The 25,527-nt window shown below is 44.4% G+C and overlaps 2 protein-coding genes across 2 annotated transcripts in view; both read right to left on the bottom strand.

Annotated features, from left to right (window-relative positions):
• LOC120020970 (cadherin EGF LAG seven-pass G-type receptor 2-like) overlaps positions 1–8,394 on the bottom strand; it is an 82,302-nt gene extending 73,908 nt beyond the window's left edge. Inside the window, exon 1 of the mRNA XM_038964646.1 lies at positions 4,836–8,394. Within this exon, the coding sequence (XP_038820574.1) occupies positions 4,836–8,394 (3,559 nt within the window). The remainder of the gene's footprint in view (positions 1–4,835) is intronic.
• A 1,631-nt stretch (positions 8,395–10,025) lies between these two features.
• On the bottom strand, positions 10,026–24,625 carry LOC120060982 (F-actin-capping protein subunit beta-like). Its single transcript, XM_039010444.1, has 8 exons — positions 24,421–24,625; positions 18,897–18,986; positions 17,355–17,476; positions 17,040–17,153; positions 16,236–16,494; positions 14,633–14,698; positions 14,311–14,387; positions 10,026–11,096 (listed from the first exon to the last, which is right to left on the bottom strand). The coding sequence occupies exons 1-8, from the start codon at positions 24,421–24,423 to the stop codon at positions 11,009–11,011; spliced, it is 819 nt and encodes a 272-aa protein (XP_038866372.1). The 5' UTR covers positions 24,424–24,625; the 3' UTR covers positions 10,026–11,008.
• Positions 24,626–25,527: the final 902 nt, after the last annotated feature.

Genomic DNA, 25,527 nt, shown 5'->3' with positions numbered 1-25,527 from the left:
ATTGGGATCTATCCTTCACTGGGGAGCGGGAGAGGGCAACAGTTCGCTCAAAAGTAACCCTGTTGCACTTTAGAACTTATGTGCTGCCCCTCCCCCCATATTCCCTCCACAAAGGGACCTTCCCCCTTGTCCCCACCCACCAGGAATTTCTCAGGCATTGCTGGGGTCACCATGACAACTGGGTGCTTAACAAAGCATTTATCTTATGCATTCTTCCTTTCACAGGGGAGAGAGGGAACAACAGTCAAAGGAGAAATGGGGAGAAAAGAAGGAGGGTGGAGGAGCTTGAAAGGATGGGGAAGGGGGCCGTGGAGAGGTTGCTGAGAATCATGGACACAGGGAGATAGAAGAGGAGGGATAGATGACTGATAAATGTAAGAGGGAAAGAATCAAGGTGATAGGTGATGTTAGAGTGAAGAGCAGAGGTGGTGGACAAAGTGCTACAGACATTCCAAGCAGGGCTGTGACTAATAACCTCTTGGGGGGCAACAGAGGTATGGAGAGAGATAAAGGGCCATTACAGACAAGTCAGCACAAACATACACACACCAACAGACAGGTGCTACATCATGGAAATTGTATGGCATATTGCGCGACAGTGTAAAGGCCAAGGGTATTTCTGAGTATAAGCACAAGTTCTCAACTTCTTGCTCTCCCTTTATCCATGTCTGCGTAGTCATGGGGAAAACCCATTGGCTTCAAACACTAACCGTTCTACCCCTGAACAAGGCAGATAACCCACTGTTCCTAGGCCGTCATTGAAAATAAGAATTTGTTCTTAACTGACTTGCCTAGTTAAATTAAGGGGGGAAAAAGGGCGAGACAAAAACTGCTACACTAGTGCATTCATCCATACCTCAGCTAATATTAGAGCCAGTCAGACCATGTCGCCTGGCAGCAACCAGCCACAGAGGAAGTCAATCCACAGACAACAGCCCAGTCTTAATACACTGTAATGGAATTACATAAACTGGGACTGGCTTGACGCAAATTTAGATGTGATGAATGAGTGGCTTCCTAAAAAATTCCACTCTTGTCCTGTTATGTAGTCTGGTGAATGGTGACAGTGGGAAAATGGACACCTTACAAAACACAGAATATGGACTCACTGCCTGGGCTGTGTGGGAGTCGGGAGAACTGTCTCACATTCAAATAACATATTTGAATATTCAAAACAAGCTGAACATTGTAAATGCAGTTAGTCTTTTCAAACAATATTTGCATGTGTAATTGTCTTGAAATAAGATTTGTGACAGATAATCACAATGCAATGTACTACAGAAATTGATTCTGTTGTCAACATCTTAGTCCTAATTCAGATCCAATTCCTTTCACATTTCCTTAATCCTAGTGAAATCGATAAATGTGTAGTCTGATGACATAGGGAGTTGACCAAGACTGGAACTGAGAACAGTTCGAGGTCAGGGGTCAGCTGTGACGCTACAGAGGGGTTGGTGAGAGGAGTTTCCCTATGGAAAATCCCCAGTATACTGACTACTGATGATAAAGCCAGTGACAGTACCTCCCGGGGCAGAGACCACCTAGGTAGACAACATAGCATGCTTGCTATTAGCATGTCATCTATGAGCTAATGCATGACTTGCCGTGCACTCTGAGGCAAATCAAGCTGCTATGTTCAGTCAGAGGGGAGAGCTTGACCATTTAATCTCAGTGCTGACGACTATAACAGTGGGTATGTGCAGTATGTTGCCTACAGAGGCTTCTGGCTTCACACATTTCATCAAAGGAACAAACATTCCAAAGTAAATACCATGGTGTTTATTCTAGAACGAGATTCAGGTAAGAACACGGAGGGAGAGTATTCCATCAAACTCAGTAGTGAGGATGAGAGGAAGGAAGATAAATCCAATCAGCATCAAAAGCACACACACATTCATGCAAGCTCACACATTAATGCAAGCTCACACATGCAAGAAGCAGCAGTAGATCAGCTCAGCAGTATATCAACGCTGGAGCAACAGAGCACAGCTTCTGCCACATCAATTATCTATCTGCCAGCCTGGTACAACTCCTGGTTGGGCTGATCTGGTGTAAGTTCTGTTCCTCAACTCAGGAGGGAGAATAGGATCCAACAATCCTCACAAATCTGTAATCAACTGTATTTACAACTGTAATCTGGGCTGCAGCAATTAATGCAGAGATTTTAACTCCCATGGCCAGTGACATGGAATGTCTACCCCACAAATCTGTAATCAGCTGTATTTACAACCATAATCTGGGCAGCAGCAATTAATACAGAGCTTTTAACTCCCATGGCCAGCGATATGGAACGTCTAATCCAGCACATTAGCCAGGTTATCCCTCGTACCCAAATGTATTGATAAAGGCCATACGCAGAGCACCATGGCTGAAAACTGGCTCCCTAATTGGCTAAACAAAGGATTAATTAAATGTATAATTGCCAGGGCTGCTATCTGAGCAGCTACAAAGAGTGCAATATGGACCCACCATGCCAATCAAAGGCTATTCAACCCTGCACCACTCCGATTAAACAGTATAGTAGAGATGGGTATAGCGCTTTTCAACCCTTTTCAGACCTTTTGTTGTTCCTCAGCATATCTAGATAGAGTAACAATATATACCTGAAGTGATGCACCTTAGCAGTATAATTTATGTGGTTGAAGTGATACAATCTGTTGCATTTCATCACAGACTAGCTGAGGTTAATGGAATAATCCATCATATGGCATCACCTCATAAATCAGAGAGCATAAAGGGAAGATAATGGAAGGATATGAAGTCGTCAAGGGAAGAGCTCTCAGAATTGGGGTCAACAACTTCTATTCTACAGGCAGGCACCAGTACCGTTCATTACCGTCTCTCCCTCCCTCCCCATCTCTCTACCATAATCCCTCTTTATTTACCTTTCTCATTACCTCTGCATCTTCACATGTTCTATCCATCTTACGCCAACGTGATTTTCCTATCCTTTCTATGAACCACCTCTCTCTCCCTCCTTCTTCCCCTCTTTCACCCGGAGGGGTATTGACACACATACCCCAGCAGGTGCGGGACGCGGCGAGAAGCCGGCCGTCTAATTGGTCCTTGGTAGAGTCACAGCTGTTGCCCCCAACAAGGGCCTAGCATGAGCTCCTCTCGCTTGCCTCTGAATCGATCGCTCGCCATTGTCTCCCAGAAAGACAGACAGCCATCTCATCTGTCACCGGGGACTCCTCCTTTAAAGAGGCTCCAGGGAGGAGAAGCAGTAAAAACACAAAAAAACAAAGCAGCGCTCCAATACATTATAATGGCTACCCACTACTGACCATATAGTATCTGGCACTCAGGACCAACTCAGCCAGGCTAGCACTGTCTATTGGTCTAGTATAGAACTCAAAATAGGAATGCTATACTTATATTCATTAGACTATACCTCTGCATCCATCAGAGTAAAGATAAAAATAGGGAAGTTTTAATCCATCTGGTTAAACTTATTTTATCATCTAGTTATATGGGCGCTTTGATGTCAAATCCCTGACTGAAAAGCAATGCCACATTTAAAAAGGTGCCGTTTGCTGCGGTTGCTCCTCTCTTTTAATTAGAGCCAAGGTCATAAAGGAACCAGCTCTATAGCCTGGCTCCCAGAAACCAAGGGCCACAAATCTCTCTCGCAACTGTCCCGCAGCGATTCAAGTTTAGTCACATTTTGTAGCAAATAAAATGCTCTGTAATTAGTGCTGACAGGTGAAATTACAAGGGCAGAGTGCAAACTCAAAGACAAACAAGAAGTTAGAGAAGACAACGCAGCTCACTGGTTTCCATGAGCTGGCTACTATAACTCTCCAAATGTAAAAGCTTTATCTTTGCAGTGAGTCAAAAATGTATTACTTTCCGGTCTAAAAAGTGTATGTTCATAGATGGCACTGTCCATCATGGCTTGAAACATGACATATAGGCCTAGCATAAAATATAGCCATAAGGCCTATGTTTGGTTCATGCTATATTTGTTAACAAAGGCAATTCAAATGCTAAGAACACAATGTAAACACAGGGTGTGTCGTGCTCAGTCTGATATTACAAAGAATGACTGAGTAACTAGGGAAATATCATGCCAATCTGGCATGTGATACAAAATATATGGGGAAAATGTTGTTTTATCCTCAGTTTGACATCAAATGTCATCATAGCATGTCATCATAGCGTGAGTACACAGACTAGAAAACAGTCCATAATTGAAGTAAATATTGTGTGCTAGCTGAAAATGGAGGTTTTATGTTGGCCAATTATGGAAAATGATACAGACCCACTGGAATGTATTTCCCACAGGAGCAGGCCATCCAGCTGCAGACATGCACAGATAAACTGCTATTTAAATTCAGGACAACACATTGATCTACATCAGGCCTGGGCACGGCCGCCTGCTCTTTAACAAGATGACAAACACTATAACATAAAAACAAACCCCAAGAAGATTAACTAAAATGCACCAGTAAACCAAACAAATCTCCTGACCTGTGATATTGCATCTCCCTGCCCGGATGCAGAAACGCACAATCTAGTCTATAGATGACTTCTCCCTAAAAATTAAACATAAGTCTTGAGGAGACACACTAAGATCACCCCCTGAATGTTAAATTTAACTCATGATTAATATTGAATTAATGAAGATTTAATATTGAAACACTGAAGCAGAGGAGGTCATACATAAAAAAGTGGCTATAGCAGTCAAAGTGTTCAACTCACTCTGTCATAAAAAGTACATATTGTAAATTGTAATGTTGAAAATGTTCAAGTGAGAAACATAAGTAGGAACAACAAGCATACCAGAAAAGGGCCTAGGTATTAAAAACAACTGAGGACAGGGTTGGTCTTACCTGAGACAGATATCCTCATGGAGGCCTCCAGGGGTCTGTTGTTGTCCAGGGCCTGGCTCAGCCGGATCTCCCCCGTGCTCTGGTTCAGGATGACCAGGTTCAGCTCATTACCAGCCTCAAAGCTGTACTGGAGCTGGTCTGAGGCGTCTGGGTCATGGGCAGGGATCCGCCCGATCACCCCTGTGGGGAAGCTACTGGACTTGTCAGTGACATAGTTATTGAAGATGATCTGGAAGTTTTTCAGCACTGGTACGTTGTCATTCTTGTCGACCAGCTTGATGTGCACAATGGCACGGCTGACAAGTGGGGCGGAGGTGGCCTGGACCACGATGACATACTCTGACCGTGTTTCGTAGTCGAGATCTGTCAGAGCAGTCAGTTCTCCCGAGAAGATGTCCAGCTGGAACACCTCTGGGATGTTTCCCTCTACTATCTGGTACATGATCTGGGCGTTGCTCCCCTCGTCTGGGTCCGAGGCTAATACGTGGGCCACTACCAGGCCTATTGGGCTGTTCTCCTCCACAAATATGTCAAACTCATCCTTCTCAAACACAGGAGGGTTGTCATTGACATCCAGGATGGTCACTTGGATGTCCACGGACGTCTTGAGACCAGGAACACCTTTATCCACAGCAAAGGCCTGCAGGTTGTAAAATGGCATGTTCTCTCGGTCCAGGCGACGCAGCGTTCGCACAATACCAGAGGTGGACTCAATTATGAAGTCTCCATCGCCATCCTCTCCCCCCTGGAAAGTGTAGAAGACACGTCCATTGAGGCCAGAGTCTCGGTCAGTGGCAGAGACCTGGACGACGCTGGTAAACACTGGCACGTCCTCCATCACAGAGCCTAGGTAGTGGTCTCTGAGGAATCGAGGAGAGTTGTCATTCACATCATTCACCAGGATCTCCAGGTAGGTAGTGTCAGACTTCTGTGGGATACCATTGTCCCGGGCCGTGATGGCTAATGTGTAGGACACCTGATCTTCATAGTCCAGCTCCATCTGGGTGGTGACAGCTCCTGTGTCGGAGTCGATGTCGAACTGGGGGATGCTGTCATCCATGAAGTAGGTTATACGTGCATTCTCCCCAGTGTCCTCATCTGTAGCACTGATCACCACGACGGTGGTGCCAACAGGTCTGTCCTCATTGATGTTGACGGTGTAATGAGAGCTCTGAAACACGGGCCTGTGGGTGTTGGCATCGGTGACGTTGACGAACACCTTGGCGGTGTCGAAGAGTGTGCCGTCAGACGCAGTGACACTTAGAACGTATTGGCGCTCCAGCTTGTAGTCAAGGGGCAGGGCCAGGGTGATGAGGCCCCCTCCACTCTGGCTGGTGATGGAGAACCTGTTCCTGGTGTTCCCACTGGAGATCTGATACGTCACCACACTGTTGATATCCTGGTCCACTGCAGACACCGTCACCACGCTTGTCCCCACGACGGCGTCCTCATTGAGGCGCATGTAATATGACCTCTGTGTGAACTCTGGGTTGTTGTCGTTGACGTCGAGGATGGTCATGCTAACGCTAGCTGAGGAAGACATCACCGGGTGGCCATGATCACGGGCCTCCACCCCAAAGTTGTAGAAGTCCATGCTCTCCCTGTCCAGATCAGCGGCTACGACTATCCAACCAGTGCTGTTGTTGATGGAGAATGGGAAGTTGGGCATGGTTTCAATGAGGCGGTACTCCAGCCTAGAATTGTCGCCAGAGTCTGCATCAACAGCCTGGATGTGAATGATGGAGTAACCCACCGGCACATTCTCTAGCACAGTGGCCTGGAAGGGGGTGCTGACGAAAATGGGGGCGTTATCATTGACATCCAGCACCTGCACCGTTACCAGGCCGCTGATGTTGGAGAGCGGCGGGCGTCCCCCGTCCTGAGCGCGGATGCGAATGGTGTATTCCTTGTTAGCCTCGTAGTCCAACTGACTGACCAGGTCCATCTTGCCTGTCTGGGCATCTATGTAGAACTGGCCCCTGGTGTTGCCACTCATGATGCTGAAGTGAACCATGGAGTTACTCCCTCTGTCCTGGTCTGTGGCAATCACCTGCAGGATCTCTGTGTTGGGTGCCATATCCTCCGGAACCTGCACCACATATCGCTTTTCACTGAACTGGGGAGCATTATCATTGTCGTCCTCTACAATAATGTGAACAGTTGCCGTGGCACTGCGGGGGGCGGGGTCACGACCCTGGTCGTTGGCCTCTACTAACAGCATGTAGGCCTCCACCATCTCTCTATCCACTGGGCCCTTCGTGCGGATCACCCCCGACCTGGAGTCAATCTCAAAAACATTGTTTGAACCGTTGCTGTTGAGGACGTGGTACAGGATGTTACCGTTGACCGGGGCGTCTCCGTCTGTGGCCCTGACGGTCAGCACCTCATAGCCGATCTCTAGGTTCTCCCTAACACTCTCCTTGTAGTCCTGTTGCTCAAAGACGGGATCATGGTCGTTACTGTCACTCACTGTGATGGTGAGGGTGGCCATGGCCGTCCGGCGGGGAGTGCCATGGTCAACAGCGGTCACACGGAATACATGGGTGTCCTTCTGCTCTCTATCCAGCACCTCCACAGTGGAGACTGCACCATTGACTGGGTCCACAGCAAATAGGTTGTTGGAGCGGCTGTCAAACAGGGCCTCTATGAAGTACTCCAGCCTGCCTGCCTCCCCCTCATCAGCATCTACTGCCTTCAAAACAACTACAGGAGTTCCAGCTGGCTTATTCTCTGCCACAGCCACCTGGTACATAGGAGGCTGAAACTGGGGGCTACTGTTAACAGCCCTCTTGCTCCTGCTCACTATGCCTGATTCAGACTGGGCAGCCTGCTGTAGTAACTTCCCCAAGTGGCCCTGTTTGAAGGAGCCTTGACCCACCCGCCAGTGGACTGAGATGCTGTTCCCTTTGGATTCCCTCTCATCTCCTGTGTATTGGTTACAATGTAAGTCTAGCTCAAGAAGTGTGTCGTGTTTCAAACACAGCGTCTTGGACACAAACAACTGCCCCTCAGAAAAATATAACACCGAACTCCTAATCACCTTGCAGTGCATACTGCTGTGGGTTGAAGAGCCGGGTAGTAGATCCCATACCCGGAGGAGCGCAGTACCAGACTCGTGGCATTCTAACTGATGATTATGGGCTTTAAACAAACTGATTATCTCCAAGTCCCATTGAGATTTCCTTTTGTGTTTACTTGAACAGTTCCTGCCGTGAACATAAACATCATACTGGCTTGTGAGGAGGTGCCTCAACCCTGGGACATTGTTCATGCAGTCCACAACAGTGTACACGGTGAAAGGGTTGGAGCTGAGCGAGGCACAATTTAAACTACCTGAAAGGAACACAACGCGCGCGGACGCATCAGTTTCAATAAAGGTCTTTGAGAATTTAGGAGCGATTACCTGATCCAAAGTGCATGCCCCGCTCTGTTCAACACTTGCAATCACCGTCCGCTGCTCCGCATCCTCACTGATGTGTACATTGTAGCAATTCGACAGTGAAATGAGTTCAAACCAGCCGAAAATAATAAACAACAAATCCCACTTAATGACGGGCATTGCTCCACGATAATGTTCAACCAGGTTTGAACGTAGGCTAATTACTGCCGCTTTCCTTAAACTTTCAGTCTAGTCGTTCCCTTTTGTTGTCGCGTATCCATGCTTTCACTACTATACAGTAGCTAATCCAATTGAATTGAGAGAAACCGCAGTCACCTTGCTTGCCAAAGCTTCTCACCATGCAAACAAGCCGACACCACCACTCCATCCGCGTGAATGATTAAAATGGCTCCAACTACCCCTGCGCCTTGAGGCTTCTCATTACCATAAACCTGTTTCAGTGTGTTGGAAAGAGAGAAAGAGAGAGAGAGATAGAAAGAGATGGAGTGGAGGGGGACGTTCTCACAGGGGCCACACTGAGCTGTAAAGAGATGACTGGCCTCTAGTCCCCTTTGAGTGTTTTTGCAGTACATGGATTAATAAGACTTCCTATAATGCAAAAACATTTTCCTTATGCCTTCACAAACGCTCTCACTATTTAAACACAAAAATAAGCCTAAACTTGTGAGGGTCTTTCAGTTCTCATCCCCGGGGCACCTGAAAGTGTACAGTTTCCCTACGCCTATAAATACCTGTCTAATACAAAAGGTATTTTACCTTACCTCATAGGGTAGTCTAATTACACTACACATTAGGCCTATATGAAAAGCACTCTAGTTCTATTTAGGTATTGAAAATGCATTTGTCTTGTATATGAGGTTAAATGGAGTAAAGCATCATTTTGATGCTGCAGACCTCCAGTACCAGGAGACATGATGTTATCTGATGTGGGAGAGTGGTCATGCCAACGGCGTCTTCATCCTCATTAAAAACACAGGCATTATACCATGTCTGTTATGTGCCTCTTACAAAGCAGTAGGGAAGTACTGAGCAGCTGTGCAATTAAGCTACTCATGGTCATTCTTTAGACCTATATTGATCTTCTCAAATTGATCGTGTTTGTGATAACTGAATCAATGTGTACAATAGTATATTTTAGTTCCCACATTGTAATTGCTGAGTGAGCTACATTTACTTTATTTTCCTACCACCTGCTGGTACATCTGCATTACTGCAGACAGCAATCAGATTGCAACTAATCACATCTACCAGCCAGCTATTTTGGTAGCAATTGAGACTGGGAATGAGGTTAGACTGCAACTCAGCTTTCATGAGAAGTCCACAGATCTCTTTTACAGTGATCCTGCCGTAGTCATTCAACAGTCTTGATACAATAATCTTAATCCAGCCACCTATCACTGTGAAATGTTCAGTTTACAATGTGCACTTAAATCCACATATGGTCAAAGATACCCGAGGAGACTGCACAAGTGCACATTTAGAAGGCACACAAAGGTCTAGTTCCAGAGATTACCTGGAGTGAGAAATGTATGCCTACATTTATTGATGCGAGTGAAAATCACCCATGCAGTGTGTAGAGCTGAACTCCTGTGCCCAATGAGTCCTGGTATCACTAATAAGAAGCTGATCATTACTGTAAAAGCACAGTAACCTCAGTGTCCACATCAGTTCTCTATAAACAGGTTTATTAAAATTATAATCTTTAGATTACCTAAAACCACTCTGAAGCAAAACATTTAATCCATGTGAGTGATGGACATGCAGAACAAAAGCAAAAATTACAATAAAGATAGCTTTTTACTGTTTTTATTGTTGTTGGAGGCTCTAATACAATATGAATCATAAGCTTTACAAAATTAAAACAAAATACAACAAAAGATTTCCCCCAAAACAGAAACTGTCAAAAGCTTCCGTCAAGACGCAAAAAGACAAACTGTGAACCCCAACATAGACAAGGGTGAAAGAGAGAAAGAGACAGAGGGAGAGAGACAGAGGGATGCAAATCGTCATGTTATACACAGTGTAGGTGGGGGGGTTAATGACATGGGTATACACAGTGAATTTAACAGTCCATCCCCATGTTTTAGCAGTCTACATCTCCATCTAGTCATCCCAAGATCCCATGCTCCCACAGACTCTCAACGCATGTGGATAGAGTGGGACAAAGAGCAAACCGTTGACCAATCCTTACAATACATAATATCGAGAGACACCCTCTTCCATTCCGTTCCCTCCAATACATCGCTCAGAAAATTGACAGTTATATAAGGTGGTGGCATAGACACTTTGATATAATGGGTGCAAGTAAGAAAATGTTGGTAAAAATGTAATGTTTGAATGCCCAGCCTGCCCCATCTACAGAACAGTCCGTCAGCCCCGTCCCTTAACCAGAGGATAGGAGAGCTGATGTCACTCATTCAAAACTGACTCAGCTGTGAGCGCGCTATAGGGATAAAAACATTGCCGTCACACTAAGATTACCATTAACCGTCATAATATTCATAACACAAGTCAGAGAGAGCGAGAAGGTGAATGGCTCCATAGAGAATGAGATGCCTCAAAACAATGCGCGCAAATAAAAAAAATGAATAAAAAGCTAAGCATTTTTCTCCATTTTTTGTTTTTCCCCGAATGAACAAGGACGCAGCACTGAAACAGGCATACAGGGATGGAAGGAGAGATACAAACAGAAACAGACAAAATATGGCGGGAGAGGTGGAGGGTGTGAGAGGAACAGACAGAGAAAGAAACAGAAAAAATAACAATAGCATCTCTAGCTTTGCTGTTTGCGTTTAAGTGCCAACATCAGGTTGTTCTTCAGAGCCTCCTGGTTCGATTTGTCAGCCAGGGTCTGAACACTCCTATCAGGGGAGAGAGGGAGGGAGGAGTGAGTGGGGCAGATTAAATATACAACAGATTACAAAATCAACCCAACACCTACCCCCCTAAGCACTTCTGTAGAATGTTTATTTTTCATCTAAGCAATATGATAAGAGTTCCACTCAGTCTCACAGATGCTAAGGTGGGGCAAGTACCATAAAACTATCTAATAGGTACAGATATACAGGAGTGCCAAGGGGAATAGGGGTCAATTTGAAACTCCGGAATAGATGTAGTAGCAGTGAGTTTGTAGGAAAGCAAATAAGGTACCTAGGTACAGGGTATATGCAGGTTCCATGAAGTTGAATTTAAGATTATCATTGGTATTTTTACCCCCTTTTTTCCTCATCGCTGCAACTCCCCAAAAGGCTCGGGAAGCGAAGGTCGAGCCATGCATCCGCCGAAACATGACCCACCAAACCGCGCTTCTTAACACCCACCCGCACCAGTGTCGGAGGAAACACCAGTCACCTGACGACCGAGGTCAGCCAGCAGACCTTTTTAAAGCTACTTGGAAAGCAATATAATACCAATTTAAGGTCTGCGTGCACCACACACCTGCTAATATTCCTCTCCAGAAATGAGCCCATTTTGGCAAAAAGGAATATTTTCACCAAAGGCTATAGCCTACATGGATCATATCAGGCAGGTGTGCTAGTTTAGCAATGAGCATTCTCCTCCAGCCTAAGGGATGTAGTACCATAGTGGCTAGGATACCGAAGGCTGAAACATGGTGTTGCCCATCTGCATTTGTTTAGGCTACCCCAATGGGCTAATCATTAGATAGATCAAACTAAGTGTTCAGAATTCTGGCTTCAATACCAGCTTAGTACAATGATACTCAATACCACTTTGAAAAAGTACCTTAAAGTCAAATATACAGCACTGTTATTGTATAAAACAGAGTCAACACTCCATTGCGCTAGGTCACCAGGTGTACAGGCTTAGTGTTGTTTATCAAATTGTATAGGCTACCTTGCACTCTCCTCTATCTCTGGCAATGTCCCGACTCTCACTGGCACATGACACGCACACACAGAGGAGCACGTGGTTAGATCTCTAACATCTTGAAAGTGCACCTGGAGTATTATTTGAGGTTTCATTTTTTTCTTCGTAGTGGCAACAATTAAGCAGTGACACAATATAAAACTGAAACACTGTAGTCATGTCCACCGTAGTTTGTAAGAACTTTGAAAACTGAATTGAATACATTTTAAGACTTAAGGCCTTTAAATCAGATACATTAATTCAAGACAAAGACTTAAGGACCCGTGGACACCCTGAAGAAAGCCTGATAAACACAGATGGAAAAACAGCAAATTAATTTTGAAACACAATAAGCGGTGAGGATGTCACACTGTCTTTCACTGTTAAGAGGGGGTGCAATCAATGTTAAATGTTTAGACAGGTAAGTTAATCTAGGGCTCTTCCTCATGCAACTCCATGTTGGAACAGCTGCAACAAACACTCCTTGAGAAAACGTCAGGGGGTTGCAACTGTCTGAGAAACCACTCATTCACCACAAACAAAACCACACACCATGCCACTACATTACTCGCCCAATCTCTCTCTCTCTCACGCGCAGGCACACACACTCCAATGCCACAGACACACGCACAGCGTGTTGTCCCATGCCAGACGATACCTCTGGCCCTAGTCAATGAAGATCTGGCGCTGGGTGAGGACCTGAGACAGCTCCTTCTGGAGCTGCCGGTACTTTTGGTTATCAGGCAAAGAGTCAATAGATCTAAAGCACAGTGGAGAGGGGGCAGGAGGTAGAAGAGGAGAGGGACAGGCAGACAAATGAAGGACAAGTGAATATAGAGTAGAGATGGAAGGACAGCAGGAGGAGGAGGAGAGGAGATAGTGGGATGAAAGAGAGAACAGGAAGAACATGGGATTGAATAGGGGAAATGGAAATAAATAAACAGGGTTGGAATTGTAGAACTGAAAAACACAGAAAATTACATGGGAAGCAGATAAAACAATATGTCAGAAAAAAGATGGAAAATCCCCGTTAACAGATACAGCCATGGGTAAAAAGGAGTACGGAGGAACTCCCGAGTGGCGCAGCGGTCTAAGGCACAGCCGGCCATGACCGGGAGACCCATGAGGCGGCACACAATTGGTTCAGCATCGTCCGGATTAGGGGAGTGTTTGACCAGACGGTATTTACTTGTCACATCGCGCTCTAGCTACTTCTTGTGGCTGGCCAGGCGCCTGCAAGCTGACTTCAGTCGCCAGCTGGACGGTGTTTCCTCTGACACATTGGTGCGGCTGGCTTCTGGGTTAAGCGAGCAGTGTGTCGAGAAGCAATGCGGCTTGACAGGATCGTGTTTCGGAGGACGCATGGCTCTTGACCTTTGCCTCTACGGAGTCCATAGGGGAGTTGCAGCGATGGGACAAGACTAACTACCAATTGGATATCACGAAATTGTGGAGAAATGGGGTAAAAGTAGAAAAAAAAGGAGTATGGGTGAAAGAGGTCAAACAAAAAATGCAGTAGATGAGTATCAAAACCAGGGATGGGCAACTGATGTGGCCCACAGAACCTCTTTTGAAGGCCCTCGGATCAATCCCCCCCCAGAAAAAACGGGAACTCTGATTTGATTTTACTGTTTCAAATTAGAATGGTAGACTACACTGGGTGCAATTTTTTGATTTGGTTGTACATCAGAAGTTTTAGTTTTGTTATGTCAGTCAATTAGCCCATGTCATCATTTTTTGATTGCTAAGTTTATATAGCTGGCCGCTAAACTGTCATCATGATCAAATTACCAGCCAGGGGGCCCCTATTGATTTTGTTAGTCAGTGTCAATCAGATATGAAAAAAACTGCAAACATTTCTCTCCACCCTATGGCAAAATCTGTAGAATTGCACAGAATGAACTCTAAAATGTTTTATTATCCGCTGTCAAGTGGGGGCCACTAAGATGTTTTGCTCGCAATGTGGGGCTCCTCGATGAGTTCAGATTGTGGTTCGCACCCCCATCGAAGTTGCCCAACCCTGATCAAAACTGGTGTATCATGGGTAAATTGTGAGACTGACTGATCTACAAATAATATTGATTAGCTATTAAGGATACAAGGTGATTTGTAGATCAGTCAATCTCAACTCGCCTTTAAAAGGCAGCTGCAATGTCGAATGCGCACACTAACTTTCTACCAATGTGACGTGTGTGTGCCCCTGCATACCTCAAGCCATTGACGATGTCCTTGGTCTTCCCAAAGTAGATCTCATTGAGAGTGGAGCGAATCTTATTCTCCATATCCTGAGGTTACAAAGTCATTCACATATAAATATTTAATCTTGTGATATCAATATACCGCAGTCATTTTACTGTAACTAAACACAGTATTACTGTATACATTAAAGTATTACTTGGTTCACATGGGTTTACTGTATAATTATTTCAGCTAAGGAATCCATGTGAACCACCATGTGCGTAAGTAACTCTATATGTCAATGAGTGAGAGTGTATAAGGGCATGCACGCATAAGGTGTAGTTCTGCCCACCTCCACCAGACGGCCAATGTTGGCAATGTGTGGGGAGGACTCTCCAACTGTCTCGTCTTTCTCCATCTGGAAGTAAAAGATAGGGATGAGGGTATTGTAAAGTGTTGCAACTACTAAACCAAGAGACATAGATCACGAAAGCATGCGGACCCCCCCCACCACACAGTTGTATGTAGACTGAATTTTTTATTTATTTTTTAAATGCAACAATTTCAAATATTTTACTGAGTTACAGTTCATAAGGAAATCAGTCAATTTAAATAAAATTCATTAGGCCCTAATCTACAGATTTCACATGACTGGGAATATAGACCTGCACCTGTTGGTCACAGATAGCTTAAATTATTTTATTTTTTTAAGTAGGGTCGTGGATCAAAAACCAGTCAGTATCTGGTGTGACCACCATTTGCCTAATGCAGCGCAACATATCCTTCGCAGAGTTGATCAGGCTGTTGATTGTGGCCTGTGGAATGTTGTTCCACTCCCTTTCAATGACTGTGCGAAGTTTCTGGATATTGGTGGGAACTGGAACACACTTCGATCCAAAGCATCCCAAACCTGTTCAATGGGTGACATGTCTGGTGAGTATGCAGGCCATGGAAGAAGAAACATTTTCAGCTTCCAGGAATTGTGGGGCCTTGTATTATGCTGAAAAATGAGGTGTTGGCGGCATATGAATGGAATGACAATGGGCCTCAGAATCCTGCGACGGTATCTGTACATTCAAATTGCCATTGAAAAAATGCAATTGTGTTAATTGTCCGTAGCTTATGCCTGCCCATACCATAAACCCACCACCACGGAGCACTCTGTTCACAATGTTGACATCAGCAAACCACTCTCCCACACAACACCATATGTCCTCTGCCCGGTACAGTTGACACTGGGATTCATCCGTGAAGAGCACACTTCTCTAGCATGCCAGTGGCTATCGAAGATAAGCATCTGCCCACTGAAGTCAGTTACGAAACCAAACTGCAGTCAGGTCAAGACCCTGGGGAGGACGACGAGCATGCAGATGAGCTTCCCCGAGACGTTTTCTGACAGTTTGAGCAGAAATTCCTTGGGTGTGCAAACCCAGTTTCCTCAGCTGTCCTGGTGGCCGACAATCCCGCAGGTGAAGAAGCCGGATGTGGAGGTCCTGAGCTGCCGTGGTTACACGTGGTCTGCGGTTGTGAGGCCAGGTGGAGGTACTACCAAATTCTCTAAAATGACGTTGGAGGTGCCTTGTGGTAGAGAAATGAACATTGAATTCTCTGGCAACAGCTCTGGTTGACATTCCTGCAATCAGCATGCCAATTGCACACTCCCTAGGAAAACTTGAGACATCTGTGGCATTGTGTTGTGACACAAAACAGCACATATGATATTAGTGGCCTTTTGTCCTCAGCACAAGGTGCACCTGTGTAATGAACACTGTTTGATGATGCTGTCAGGTGGATAGGTTAACTTGACAAAGGAGAAATGCTTACTAATGCACAATATTTGAGAAAAATAATATTTTTGTGCATATGGAACATTTTTGGGATCTTTTATTTCAACCCATGAAACATGGGACCAACACTTTACATGTTGTGTTTTTATTTTTGTTCAGTGTAAGTACCTGTCTTGTCAGACTGCCACCCAGGTTCATGGTTCCGGACCCGGTCTTGGTCGTCTGGAGCCACAGCATGACAGTGGAGGTGAGTTTGTAGTGAGCGGTCCGTCCGCTGGACTTCTCCTGCACCTCCACCACATGGATGGAGTCCCAGCAGCCTTTGATCTTCTTGGAGCCGTCTCCGGCCTTCTTGATGAGGATGACCCCGGCAAAGCCATGATCCAAGTCCCACAGGTATACAGAGGAAACACCGCCCTCAAAATACCTAACAAACACAGAGGGCATTGATAATAAGACTGTCATTGGTGGTTTTATCAGGTTATTTCTTTGCGTCATAGACGTCGTATATCATCTGACATACAAAAGGTTGGAATGCTGTTTTGGCCAATCAACATCGAGGATCCCCAACTTCCCGTTTTATAATGTGTTAATGATATTACTATGGTAGAATGATAAACAAACGTCTCTGTACTGGTTTGCTGGTAACACTAGTGGCCTACTGGTATTAACAAGTCTCTGTACTGGTTTGCTGGTAACACTAGTGGCCTACTGGTATTAACAGGTCTCTGTACTGGTTTGCTGGTAACACTAGTGGCCTACTGGTATTAACAGGTCTCTGTACTGGTTTGATGGTAACACTAGTGGTCTACTGGTATTAACAGGTCTCTGTACTGGTTTGCTGGTAACACTAGTGGCCTACTGGTATTAACAGGTCTCTGTACTGGTTTGATAATACCAGTAGGCCACTAGTGTTACTAACATGTCTCTGTACTGTTTTGATAGTAACACTAGGGGACTACTGTTACGCACAGGTCTCTGTACTGGTCGAAAGCGTTGTTGGCCTCAACCTCTAGTTTGCGCAGGCGGGCAGATGGCATGGCACCATCGTCGATGGGAGGCTCATACTTATTACTCCATGGGGATCTGAGAAACAAGAACGAGCAAGAGTAAATCCAAATCAAGGGTTGTCACTCTTTATCATTTGTGTGCGTGGTCATATTTCCATGTTTGACAAACAAATAATTCTAAGTAATTGTTATATACCAGGCATGGTTCCTGATGACATTGATATGTGGGAAGGAAAGGACGGCAGTAAAAGAGGAGCTGCAGGCTGTCAGGTCTTACCTGTAGGAGTCACCATCTCTGTTGTAGTCACAGAGCAGGTAGTCTTTCCCCACCACTTTGTCCCGGGCGATCTTCAGAGGCTGGTCCACAGAGGAGAGCAGGTCCTCACATAGACTGGGCACCTGGACACACACACACACACACACACACACACACAGAGAGAGAGATAGCCTTCACGACATGTTCCAACAACACACTTTCAATAGTATTCTACATGTTCACACAAACACACTTTCAACAAGAAACTTACACGCAAAGCTTCTCGCAAACTTACATGCAAACATTCAAATGTTCTCCAAAACATTTACTAAAATAAGTCTCGCATTCAACTATATTTCCAAAAAGCAATTTTTTAAAGCATGCTGTACAATTTCATACACAAAACATTTATTTAAACAGGTACCATAGTAACTTACGAACAACCGATTTCATATACAGCTAATATGATTTGAAACCTATCAATATGTATTTGTGCATCAACACACTAAAAGCCCATTTAAGATAAATAGACCAATGACTCATAGTTTGAGTCTTGAATTTAGTCTGACTACTGATTACAAGGGTGTGTGTCTATGGTGGTGGTGCTGGGGGTAGCAGGAAGCAAATTTACTAAAAGAACGTTGTCTTTGGCAATTCAATCCACCTTTAACAGTTGCCAACTATGCTGGGCTAGACAGTAGGGGTAGAGAGAGGGCATAATGTGCGTGAGAAACAGATGAGGCAGGGAGACAAGAGAATGCCGGCATATGATATCCTTGAATCAATATGAGGGGGAAATAAGGTTAAGCTGTTTTTTTCCTCATTCCGCCTCCTTGCTAAGTGGGAAATGAGAGAGGGAGGGAGAGGAGGGAAAGAATTTGAAGGGATATCAATGGGTCTCAGGGGATAAAGGGGTACAAATAACTTCTCAGAGTGACATGGACCCCCCCCCCCCTTCCTACCCACTCCTTAATCAGAACACACAGACACAATGCCTTCTCTGTTCCCTGGACACAGCCCCACACACCTGGCAACCACCAGACACACAGAGGGGGAACAGGGACAGACGGAAGGGGGAGACAGGGGTCGAAAGTAGAATCACAGAGGAAATAGAGTGGGTTGGGGGGAAGAAAAGTAGAGAGGGGGAAAGGGTGGTGCTAGAGGAGGATATGGGAAGTGAGCTCATTGGATTCCCAACCATCAGGAGTGAGTGTAAGGAGAGGGCGGGGGCTAAATAGGCCCATGTAGAGTGATTGACAGCTTTTCTAATGACCGCTAACAACTAGCTACATAGGAGCGGGCTGAGGCGGTCAAGGAGAGTGCTGGTGCCCAGGGGAGAGAGGTGTCAAAGGGGAGAAGGAAGGAAGAGGAGCAGACTGGGGTCTGAAGGGAAGAATGGATATTACCATAAAAAAAGGTGGAGAACGATCACTGGAGAAAGTGTGGTTTGATTTATGTCCGATTCAGGTTCATCTCTCAGATCTGGTTGCACTATGGGAGATTTCAAGCACAGTCCGGGCTGTGTATAGGACTGGGATTGGTTGTCATCTACCGGCAACTCACCAAGTCGATGAGGTCACTGAGGTTCTTCTCGATCTGCTGGGGAGGCAGACGCCTCATCAGGTCCAGAGCACAATCCAGCTGCTGGTCATTCTGAAATACACACACAATGAGTCAGCTTTTTTTATACACATTCCTGCACACAAAATGCACAGGCCTAGTTCTGCAAAAGAAAGTCTAAAAGCAAGTTGTACTTGACATTTTTTGTCCATTTCACAAGAGAAAATGTGTGTTTCACTGTTCATTTTACATTGATTGGAAGCAAATTTGAACCTTGCCAAGTTCACCCCTGCAAAAAAATTCTCAGCGGTTTAGGCGGGTCTTGGAACATAACAGGCTAGCTGTTTTAACAGTACATTTTCATTCCTCTTCTGAGATTAAATTGACTTTTAAATGCTAAAATGCATCACTATCACTGTCTGAATTGAATCAACTAAAATAGATTGAATTGAACACAGAGCAAACAAAGCTCCCAGCCTCTCACACAGCTCCAGCAGACTGAGGGGGCAGCCATTGATGGATGCATGTTACCTTCTTACGGTGGATAGGACAGGGGCGAGCCAAGCCAGGTCAGGCAGTGACTAGGCTATGTAGGGAACATTCAAACCCTGGCAAACATAGCCATACACTCACTTAGGCAGTAAACCGTATTGAGGGGTATTCGGAAATCGTTTTTCTAAACATTTTAATATTTGTAGCTACTTTTTAAGTAAATACCTGCAGGCAACTTGTGCAATAAGTTAGAATATAAAGCAGATTGCGTTCTTCATGTCACCTGTCACATTATGAAGCTTACCGTACTTCCACAGAACAGTTCAGCCAGTCACATGTTTGTAAATAGCAAAACTGGAGAAAGCAGGAGCAGGTGAGTCCAGCTGTGTATTGACAAGGGTCTGGAAGCCACAAGTAGGCTAAATGAGCTTACAATTGAAAAGCAAGGTCTTTTTTGCAAAAACTATGCATATGGCCGGCACGGTTGCTTCAAAACAGCATCCAGGATGTCATCTAGTGTATATATAAATCATTGGGCTGGACTCATTGGTGGGTCACAACAAGTTCACGCCCCAGGACGGTATGACGATATGAAAATCCGGATACCGCCCAACTCTACACATCCTGAGATTACAAAAGTCATGGAGCTAGCTGCTTATGGTTTCAGTCACGAGACTTTATCAAAGTAAAACTAAGTGGCATGAGAGACAAAGTTCTGGATTTGCCCCCAAATAGCCTAGTTGTTCATGTGACAAACCCATCTAGTAGCCAACACTAGGTCTGGGCCTAACTGCAGTTGGTCTGGACCAATGATGTATATAAACCCTGTCTGTTGATGCTATGTTTTGGCCATGGAGAGGCTTTGAAGCTACCGTTCGGCCATATTAGCACTCCTCAGAAAAGCAATCCTCCATAGGAATGAATGGAATTCTACAGTATTTCATGTTTAGCTCACATAATATTATAACAGTGTGCATTAAGGTGTTAAATATAATAAATGTGCCCAAAAACAAATTGTAGACATTAGTAAATGCATTTCTATAACTTCCTAATTTAAAAAAAAAATGACTATGGTGGGGGAGTGCCAAGATGGAGGCACGGTAGCTTCAAAACAGCATCCAGTATGTAATCTAGTGTATATATAAATCATTGGCCTGGACTCATTGGTGGGTCACAACAAGTTAACGCCCCATGGCAGATTCCTTTAGGGAGCGTCTAAAACCACAACTGGGCCTTGGCTAAAAACATTGGTTTTGTTTACTTGTAGGGGCAAAATAAAACACTATAAACCTTTTGACTGGGTCAAAGATTTTTTTTTTTAATTGATAGGCCTAACCATGGTAGTTGGAAGACAGATTGACTGGTTACCATATAAGGCAAGGCTGTTAATCATCCTGTTATTGATACAGGCCCGTCATTTTATGGTATCTGGAAAGGTCAACATTTTTTGAATGCTTGAGCGCTCATAAATGAAGACAAGTTTCCAGCAACTGAAAATGTTACTAACCCTTAACAAAAATGTGAACAATTCACTCCACTGCCTTTTCTACTTTTTCTGCTAGTACAAACCTTTGAGGAAAGAAAAGAGTGCTCATTTTAAAAAATGACTCATTCGTGGAGAATGAGTAGCCATTAACTCAATAATCTGCTCCTACAAGCGAGGATTTTTCACTGTAATGTGAAATTGTCTAATTTGTCTCAGTTGATTGTCGATAACTAAATGGCTGGCTTGGTGATTCTGTCCTAGTCTTTTAGAACTGGCCAGAGATGTGCCCTGGGAGACCAACATTGAGAAAGTCATAAGGCAGTTCTTCCTTGATCTAACACCTCAGGGCTCATACTTGTCTTTTTTAATACAGGCCTGTTCGACTTTGTCAGACAAGCCCATATAAATGAATGTGATTGAACTGAACTTCAGAAAGGATGAATATGGATTGAGTCATGGCATCAGTCGGTCTCTCCACAAGCTCCCTGTCTGTTCACTTACTGAGGAGATCTAGCAGGGGCACAGAGGGGATTGTGGGTAATAGGGAGAAGCTGAGCTAGCAGACAAGGCCACATAGCAGAGCCTTCCCGGATGGTGTTCTTCTCTCACTGAACTATGCGGTGAGCAGCAGAACATTAGCGTGGAGGGCAGGCCAGCCACAACATGAAACCACTGAGAAATGTACAGGACGGAGATTTGGCAAGGAGATAAGGAGCTGCAGGCCAGAGAGGGTCCATAAAAATGTTGCGCTTCACCAATACATCTGTGAAAACAACGTTCATCTTTGTATTACGGAAATGAATCAAAGTGCTTTGACTGATGAAGGATTCTTATTTTTAATGACGTTATGTTCTGGGCCCCCAGGCAACATGAAGCGAGCTAAACTTTCTAAATAATAGCACTGATTGACCGATGACAACTTTTGCTTTAAATTGAAACTTTTCAGCAACCCCAGGCAGTGTAATCTGAGAAGTTTGTGTAAGTGAAGCTCGCTGCTGTGCTGTGCAACAAGAGTAACATTTCAGATACTTTTTTTGTCTGTGAGGTGATCTCTTGCCTGACGACTCGTACTGAATTTAATTCCACTGCTCTATCACTAGTTATTAGGGAACTCACGATATTTTCACAATACTTTGGTGCCAATACAAGATGCATTGCAATTCTCACGATTCAATATGCATGCTACTCAATATTGTGATTTCGATGTTCCAAACATATTGCTCACTATACGTCTGCTGCAGAGGGACAAGAGAGAGCCATGAGAAAACCAGTTTTGATCAGTCATGGAAATAAAAGTGATGTAAACAAATTGGCTCCCTATTTAAAAAGAATATGGAGAAAAAGCTATGAGGGAAAAATACTGTTTTGGTGCAGGTACAGCCAACTAGAGCAAAAATAATATTGCAATATTGTCAAAACGATATATCGTCAAAAATAATATCCCGATATGTAACTGTATCGACCCCCCCATCACTACTAGCTACATACATTCAGTCCGAGCCTGACGTCAAAGTGAGGGGCGTTGTACAAAACACCCACCAGAATGGTTTGAACGTGTTCACATTTGATAAGCTGTCAGGAAGGAGAGAAAATCCTCATTGTGGAGACAATATGTTAGTGGGCATGGCGTTTGGTCGCAGCGTTGTGGATGGGTAGCCAGGCAAGATGATCTCTGTGCTCTATTGAAGTTATACTGTAAAATACTTCTATTTCAGTCCAAACAAATGTGATCATCTACCTGGAAAGTCAACAGTCCATGAATCTTCCTTGATTCCCACCTAATAAAATACAACGGTCAATGACATGGGATTGTTGTGCATGTGTGAACTCAACCGAGGAATGCAGATATCTGAAGCAAGTCAAGTCGCACTCATCAAATATGCACTAATGCAGTTCCGACAATAGTCATATTATAATGAAAGTCAAGAATAACTGAAATCTAGTAACTACTGAAAAATACTATCTAGCGCAGGAAACACATTCTTGAAAGATGTAAAGATTAGGCAATATCTCAGTTTGTCTGTAAGGACCACCAATCTAAAGTCTCCTACTGTCATTCTCATAAACAACATCTGATTCTCATAAACAAAACACACCAACTGACAGATCCCAATATGCAATACAGACAAATTCGATAAAATACCAACTTTGAATCAATACCAAGTCATCAGATGAAACCAAGGTAGAGACTACAAGCCAGATAAGAGCAGCTGGCTATAGGAGAATCACACACCCAAAATCATTCTTTCCCTAAACAAACTTCAGTCTGCTTTCTCCTGAACACCGCCAAGGTTTTCAGATCATGTACTGCATGCCCTCTCTCACACTTTTGGTTTCTATCTAGGCTGTTCTGGGCAGATGAAATAGTCTTGTTCAGCCGACACCTGCGCTCCTTGACACTGTTTACCAACGGCCCTGTCTTGCGTAAACACTGGACCAATTGACACAGGAGTCAGAGGCGGCGGTGAGGCTGGACCAACAGGATGGATGAGGTGAAGTCAGGGGGTGGCTGGGGAGACAGACCATCTGCTCTCCACTATAGGAATATTGTATCAGACATTCATTCCAAGCATGAAAGGGGGACTATTGAAAAGGGGACTCATAAAAGGGGGAATATTGAGTCCAGTGGAGTTAGAGGTGAAGAACAGGGTGAATGTTGCTAGTTGACAGGGCAGCCACACATTACTTCAAATGTTTAAATCCATTAGGTATTTAAAAATATTTTGCTATATTGTTAAATAGACATACAAGTGACAACAGTGGTTGAATTTCCTTCGTCAGGTGCACCACAATAAGCTTAAAATTCAAGGATGTTATTGTTTTTTTTAAACCTAGATTTAACTAGGCAAGTCAAACAAATTCTTATTTTCAATGACGGCCTAGGAACAGTGGGTTCAGGGGCAGAACGACAGATTTGTACCTTGTCAGCTCGGGGATTTGAACTTGCAACCTTTCGGTTACTAGTCCAACGCTCTAACCACTAGGTTACCCTGCCGAATATTCTTTCCTATTAGTATTTAAAAGTTAGTTACATTATTGCGCAAAACGGTGTAAAACGTGTTATACAAAGTTACACTGACAGTGTTGTCAACAAAAGTCACTGAACACGTAAATCACATTGTTGAAGCAAAGTAAAAGTTGGGAATTGTGGTTTACACGTCACCTCCAATTCATGCGAGAGAATGGGCGGAGCAGGCCGATTTTAGCGACAAGCAACCCGGTGCTTGTACTATTTTAACCATGGGGTGTGTGTCTGGAAGAGGGGGTGGCGAGAGCGAGACCCTAGTCTCTAATCCCTGAACTAGTTTCTCAATCCAAAACATCCTGTAACTTCAACAAATTGGCTAGTTAACAATGAAATTCGCACTAGCAATCATAGGTTGTTTAGTTAACTGTGAGTAGCGTATATACATGTCTATGCCATTTTCGAAACGCAACACAGCACTTCCTATAAAAGGACAGCTAGCTACTGTAGCTGGCTAATATCCCTTAGTAGCCCCACCAAAATCTACCCATCCCCATTTCTCCAGCTCGTCTCCGCGGCCTTACCATGTCTGCGGCGCTCGGTGACGATCTCGGAGGGCAAATATGTTTTCGCCGATGGCTTTACACGTTCGTTGTATTGTGCTTGCACGACTTGTTCGTCTATGCTACTGTTGTTTTTACCCCCACCAGATATATGTTGTTTCGCCTCCCTCACTGAACCCAGCCTTGTCAGCGAATTCACTTCCTCAACCGGGGTACAGGAAGGAAGGAAGGGGGACGGAGAAAACAAGAGGCGGTTGCATATCCGGGTCACGCTACTCGGTCTCTGAAGCAGCCAATCGGAGAGGAGTAAGTAAGGCATTGCCAAGTATGGAAAGAGGAGAGGAGTGGTGAGTGGTAAAAAGTAGCCTATATACAGAAAGAACAGAGAGGGCGATAGAGGGAAGGTATGATAACGGGGCTGATACACTGTACACCATTTACTCATGCTTGTCTTAATAATACTCTGATCCACAAGATTCATATTTTATTATTTGTAAGAAGGGTACAAGATCCTGATGTAGTCTGTATGTGACCACACCAGGACTAAGTGGTCTAACGAATAAACCTAGGTCTGACTCAACCTTGTAATACTGGCCAACCAAACCGGCAAAAGATCTGTGACACATTAAATAGCAGAAATATAACACAGCTAGGCTATTGCAATTGTTGGTATCAACATCATTTAAACTACCATGCATGTATGTGCCAATTGTGAATTATAATATGGGAAATAGGCTTAGTGCTTGTCTGAGATTGATGATAATAAATAGGTGATTTTTACAGTAGTTCAGTCTCTTCGCTCAGACATTGACCCAATATCAATTGTTGTAATGCCTCTGAACTCATAGTTTGGTCATAATAAAACTTCCCTCAACAAAGTACTCTTAGATATACTGTAGTCTACCAGGCTCTCCAACCCTGTTCCTGGAGATTTAACATCCTGTAGGTTTTCACGCCAACACCATTATAGCGCACCTGATTCTAATAATTAGTTGGTTGATAAATTGAATCAGGTTAGTTAGAACTGAGGTTGGAGCAAAAACCAACAGGGGGATAGCTCTCCAGGAATAGGGTTGGAGAGGCCTGCATAGTGCATCTCTCTAACCCGCTGGCACCTCTTCTCCCCAT

This window comes from Salvelinus namaycush, chromosome 2, assembly GCF_016432855.1.
Source record: "Salvelinus namaycush isolate Seneca chromosome 2, SaNama_1.0, whole genome shotgun sequence".
Classification (NCBI taxonomy): domain Eukaryota; kingdom Metazoa; phylum Chordata; class Actinopteri; order Salmoniformes; family Salmonidae; genus Salvelinus; species Salvelinus namaycush.
This window is presented reverse-complemented; position numbering and strand designations above follow the sequence as displayed.

Bases quoted from the DNA above. Each gene is read 5' to 3' on its own strand.
- LOC120060982 (XM_039010444.1), bottom strand. The intron at 17,477-18,896 runs GTGAGTTGCCGG...GTGTGTGTCCAG, and splicing joins TCAGTGACCTCATCGACTTG to GTGCCCAGTCTATGTGAGGA. The intron at 14,388-14,632 runs GTGGGCAGAACT...TTGTAACCTCAG, and splicing joins ACATTGGCCGTCTGGTGGAG to GATATGGAGAATAAGATTCG.